This window comes from Danio rerio, chromosome 14, assembly GCF_052040795.2.
Source record: "Danio rerio strain M-AB ecotype USA chromosome 14, GRCz13ab, whole genome shotgun sequence".
Taxonomy (NCBI): Eukaryota; Metazoa; Chordata; class Actinopteri; order Cypriniformes; family Danionidae; genus Danio; species Danio rerio.
The window spans coordinates 3,686,419-3,692,528 of NC_141034.1; the positions used below are offsets into that span (position 1 = coordinate 3,686,419).

Genomic DNA, 6,110 nt, shown 5'->3' on the forward strand with positions numbered 1-6,110 from the left:
ATGCACGCTTCTCTTCTGTTAAATTGAGCAGCGCATCAATGATGACGTAAGTGTGCTCCAGCTCGGTTGCAATGTGAGTGCAGACCGTGGGGGAGATGGGAGGGGGGCATGCGTGCTTCAGCATGATTCAAGTCAACTGTACATAGTGTGAGTACGCCCTAAATGACTTTGAATGTGGCTAGTTGTTGGTGCCAGACGGGCTGCTCTGAGTATTTCAGAAGCTGCTGATCTACTGGGATTTTCACACACAACCATCTCAACAATAATAATGCACATCTCCTGTTGTGTTTCAGTATGTCTCGTGCTCAGAGCTCCAGGATCAGCCATACAGTCTGGACCTCACCGTGACTGACTCCAACCCTCAGCTCCACCCGCTCACCAAATCCACCTCCCGCTGGATGGTACGACCCGACACACCCACCTCCACCCTCCAGGACGCCCACTACAACATCAGCCTATGTAGAGAATTGGAGCCCTACGTCAGCCTGAGCGCCCAGATCTGTGAGCCAAACAACCACAAACCAACGCAAGTGTTCCAGAACGCAGCGTATTATTACCTGTACAACCGTCTGCTGGACTTCCTGAGCAGCAGAGACATCGTGAACCAGCAGATCACAGACGTGCTGAGCTCCTGCCAGCCTGGAGAGGTGCTGATGATCAGAGACGCCCTTTACAGACTGGGCATCGCTCATGTTAACACTGAACAGGAGGACGAGGAGGAGGAGGATGGAGGACACGCACACACTGATGGAGTGGTGGAGTTGGAGGAGCTGATGCTCGTCTGATGCAGGTTTACACATACACACACACACACACACACACACAGACTTGTTCCTATATCCCGATGGGGACTCTCAAATGTAATGATGTTTTATGTCATGTTTAATGATGTTTGATGATGTTTAATGATACAAAACATATATTCCCTAACCCTCACAGGAAAACAATCTGCAGTTTTAGATATTTTTTAATCCTTATTTCCAGACCTTTTTTGTTTGTATATTTGATTAAAAAAATTAAATAAATATTGAGTTTACATTATACATTAAAATATAATAATATAATATAATAATATAATAATAATAACAATAATAATAATAATTATTATTATTATTAGTTTTAATGTCTAATATTATTATTGTTTTTTTCTCAATCAAATAAACAAAAGGAGACAGGTCTGGATAATAATAATACTAATAATAATAATCTTTTGTTTAATATTTTTGTAGAATTAATAATAATATTAATCTTTTGTTTAATATTTTTGTAAAATTAATAATAATAATAATAACTAATGATAATAATTTATTATTATTATTATTATTATTATTATTATAGTGATAATTACAATAATAATAATAATAATAATAATTATTATTATTATTATTATTATTGTTTATATAGTTTTAATATCTAATTTAAATTCAACTTGCAAAACACAATTATTAAACAACAATATTATAATAATTATTATTATTAATTTATTGTATTTTTGTTATTTTTTAACCCTCACAGAAAACAGTCTGCACTTTTATATTTTTTCTGTTCTCATTCCAGATCTGTTTATTTGATTTAAAAAAGGTCTAAATGACGAATTCACAGTATATATTAAAACTATAATAATACTACTAATAATAAAATAATTCATATAATAAAATAAATAAATTAATAATGTTGTTTAATGTTGTTTTAAGTGTTTTGTAGAATGAATTTTCATTAACTATAATAATAATAAGTATTATAATTATTAATATTATTATAGTTTTAATGTATAATTTTATCATTGTTTTTTCTCAATCAAATAAACAAAAGCAGACAGGTCTGGATAATAATAATAATTCAATTGCTTGATAGATTTTTTGTGTATAATAATAATTTCATGTTTTGATCATAGTTTTAATATCTATTGTAAATTCAATTTACAAAGCACTATTATAAAAACAACATTAATAATAATGTTGTTTAATATGTGTTTTGCAGTTTTTATTAAAACTATGATTAATAATAATAATAATAATAATAATTATTATTATTATTATTATAGTTTTAATGTAAAATATTATTATAGTTTTTTTCTCAATCAAATAAAAAAGCAGACAGGTCTGGATAATAATAATAATAATAATAATAACAATAATAAGATCGTTGTTTAATAATATTGTTTTGTAGATTGAATTTATTGAAACTATAATAATAATAATAATAATTATTATTATTATTGCTATTGTTATTATGATTATTATAGTTTTAAGAAATAATGTAAATTCAGTTTACAAAACGCTATTATATTATTATTTTATTTTATTTATTTATTTTTATTAGCTCTAACGCTCGCAGAAAACAGTCTACACCTTTACATTTTCAAAATACTTCATTCTGTGTGATTTTATAAGTATTGTTTTGATTTTGGTCACCATAGTAACAAATGCCCCCCATGAGTCTGTGTACATCAGATTTAAGTCCCCACCGGTATATAAACCCACGCACGCACACAAACACACACACACACTGTGCCTGGAGAGATGGAGAGAAAGATTGGGTTCCTGAAAGCACTTGAGATGATGGAGATGTGAAAATAAACTCATCATTTATTCTCCTTCATGTCGTGTTTGAAAATAAGAGTGTTTTTTAAGGGTTAGTTCACACAAAAATAAGTATTTTCCCATGATTTGCTGCATCTCAATTCATCTACTTATACGACATCCTTGGTACAAATGGCTTAAAAATGTTACAAACATTTTATTTGACCAGGGGATTGAGTTTAACATTTTAAAAGTGACAATCAAAGAAAATGTATATCTACAATGAGTGTCATGAAAAAGACAACAAAAAAAATGATATTTATAGCCAGCCTGTGAATTTTATTTGGACTACACCAAAGTAAATACAAAAAAAAAACTAAGAGAGTAATCACAAAAAAGAAAGTTAATCACCCATTAAAGCAATGTTATTGTAACAAAACTGATATTAAACCATATTATCAAAAATAACAAGAAAGCTGGTGATAATGAAAGAATGATCGTGCGCACACGGTTAACTTTAGGCCCATTAATAATCTGTTCAAAGAATGTTTAAAGTGAAAGCAACTGCTGCTGCTTACAAAATAATATTATAAAAATCTGGAGCTTTTAAAAGCAGCAGGACTGTGGGTGCAAGAGCATCAGCTTTTGTCCTGCCTATTTCAAAGAGAACTAATCGCACCATTTGCGTTTCCATGCACCTTTGCCTTCGCGCAAGGAAACGGGAGCATGCATGCTTTTTCAAATAGTCGCGTGCATCACTTTTACCCGTGTGAGTGATCATGCTCTCATTCGGTATTTATCTGCCTTCTTTAGCTTGTGCGAACACAATTATTTTTGTCAGTTCGGCTGCTTCTCGATTCTAAGATCACATTTGCACGCATTTTGGGCCATCCTTAACCCTTAGGAAACTACAATTTAAAAAATATTTTCAGCCGGCCAAAGTGGCTAGTGGGAGTGTCTGTCTAACCCACCACAGCTGAAATCCACCCACATTTGGTGGGTTGGGGGGTGTTAATGTCAAGCCCTGTATAAAGCGTAAAAACCCTCAAAACATTATTATTATTATTACTATTATTATTATTATTAATATAACTACATTAACAAAACATAATTGTCCAATAACTTGCAAATAATTTATTAAATTAAATATATATATTTTATATTTTAATGTACAGCTTTTTATTACTCTTTTAAAACTGTTTTATTTTCTGATTATGTTTGATCTTTTTCTGGTAAAACATTTAATGACAATGTCGACGTGACAGATGTTTTCTTTCTTTAAACAATTTTAATAGTTGACTACAGAATAAAAAAATAAAAAATAAATAAATAAAAGACTTTTTATGGCATTTAACTATTTAACTGATCGTATTAATAACAGTGAAACTTTCTCCCTGGAATAAGTTTGGCCATGGTGGCCATCTTTGAAACACCTCTCGGGCAGTATGCTCCGGCCATAGACATATACATTAGATGCCGCCTACCCTGTTGTCGTCTATTGGAAGGAATGCATCAATAAAGCCGCCATTTTAGTACAGGGTGGCACTTCTTTGAAATGAATTCAAGACCAAGCTGCAGTGGAGGTAAGTGCAGTGGAGGTACAGTAAGTGAGTGTATTATCATCAATAACGTTACCTGTTTAGCCAGAAGTTCAGAACATACAAAAAAAAAAAAAAAAAAAACTGGAAAGAACTAAATCTTACCTATGAAATGTTTTGCCTTTGTGCTTTGTTTTCTTTGTTTGCTAGTTACTACACCCGTAGACTGCGCTAAAGTCCAGCGTCTTCATGTAGTAACATTCTCTTGACTAGTGCGGTTGAAGAATATTTGTCCTGGGAGCACTGTACCAATGTGGCAGCGCTACTGACGCGTGCTCGGGGTCCGTATGCCATATCTAGTGTATGTGCTTGGGCCTTCTGTCTGAATGGGGAACATCAAATTCTGTAAAGCGGTTAGCCAAGTTTACAATTTCATAACGTATTTGGAACCACCAATAAAATTAAACAACAACCATCTTATAAGTTTTATTTCTAAACGCTCAAACATTATCATCCTCTGGATAATGATCGTCTGATTGCGCTGTTCTTATGAAGTAATTCATCACTTGGTCTTGATGGTGAATCTCCTCCAGAAATGACAGCGACTCTTTGTTTATAAGTTTGTAGGCGTTTGAGTAGTTGCTGTCATGTGATGTGCGTTTTCCAGGACAGACTGTACCTCGCGTTTTTTTCAAACAGATGAGAAAAACCTTATGTTTACAAGTGTTGTGGGTTCATTTAAATGGAGAGATTTCAAGCTTTGTGTGGATTTATTTCTTATGTCTGTGAAGCAAGTATTCGCTGAGATTCTGCTGCATTTGTTGACCAACTAAAGTGTTGTAAAAGCACACATGTGGTTCGAACTTCTACCCTGGAGAAGCATCAGTCTATTCACCTTATTCTTCGCAGACGAGCGGGTGCAGCCATTTGAATCTTTTTGGCTCGAGACTTCTGGTCTTATTCACTTCCATTCATTTTTAGACATTAAAAACAGCTTGTTTCGCTGTTTGATGTTGCAAACTGATATTTCCTTATTGTATTATCCTACTTGGTCTCTATAGTCATGCAAACATTTGTTTGGAGAGCAAGTAGTTTTACCATTTTCTGCCGTTTATTATTTCTAGTCATTTCTCCCATAGGCGACTGAATCGGAAGTTTAATCGCGAAAACAGGCGCACTTCCGCATTTTAGAATAAGGTCAATAGCGATCGATGAATGGCTCCTGTACTATTAGGCGGGGCTTTAATAGCCATATTGATTGTTACACTTTTCCCCATTCAAGACTATACGAGTGACACATCTTGTGTAATCGTCGGCGTCATTCAAAAATCATCAGATTCTGGTCCTTCTCCAGATCTTAATTTGTAAAAGTACAGGTTGACGCAGACGTTGTAAGCTATTATGGAGCAAAATCCCAGCGATTTATTTAATTGGGTTCTGCCAAAGAGTATAAATAGACTTTGGTTCCCCCTATGTTGTTCTGCATGATGAAAGCCGGAGAGATTAAAGTGGATTTCAAAAGGGACACAAAATCTTCTTTACACTGTCAGAAATAAAAGTATGCAAACTGTCACTGGGGTGGTACCTTTTCAAAAGGTACAAATTTGTACCTAAAAGGTCCATATTAATACCTCAAGGGTACATTTTAGTACCTAAAGAGTATAAAAGTGTTCCTCCTAAAATTTGTACGTACTAATATATACCTTTGAGGTACCAATTTGGACCCTTCAAGTACAAATGTGTACCTTTTAAAAAGATACCACTTCAGTAACAGCTTGTGTACCTTCATTTCTGAGAGTGTAGGGTGTCGATTCGATTGTATTTTTAAGAACTCTGAAACATGGACTTAGGAAATAAAGGCATTATTTTCAAATTCTATGGAAAACTTTTTAAGGATCCTCGGACACCCTGTGTGTATCTGTGTGAATTAATGAAAGATCAAGTACAGAGGAAACTCCCATTTCTTGTTGTACGGCATTTGTGTGGGGTCGATGAAGGTGTAGTTGTTTCCATTTGTGGCTTCGATGGTTTCGAATCTCATATCTGGGCT

The 6,110-nt window shown here is 33.8% G+C and overlaps 1 protein-coding gene across 2 annotated transcripts in view; it reads left to right on the forward strand.

The window, feature by feature from the left end:
* Window positions 1–6,110, forward strand: part of hmgxb3 (HMG box domain containing 3) — a 70,918-nt gene that overhangs the window by 31,544 nt on the left and 33,264 nt on the right. The window contains exon 21 of one of the 2 annotated variants that reach the window (XM_087281034.1): window positions 294–790. In XM_087281034.1, the coding sequence (XP_087137160.1) occupies window positions 294–785 (492 nt within the window). In that variant the 3' untranslated portion in view covers window positions 786–790. Of the gene's footprint in view, window positions 1–293; window positions 2,600–6,110 lie in introns of those variants that run through there. The other variant, XM_087281033.1, reaches the window with a different exon arrangement.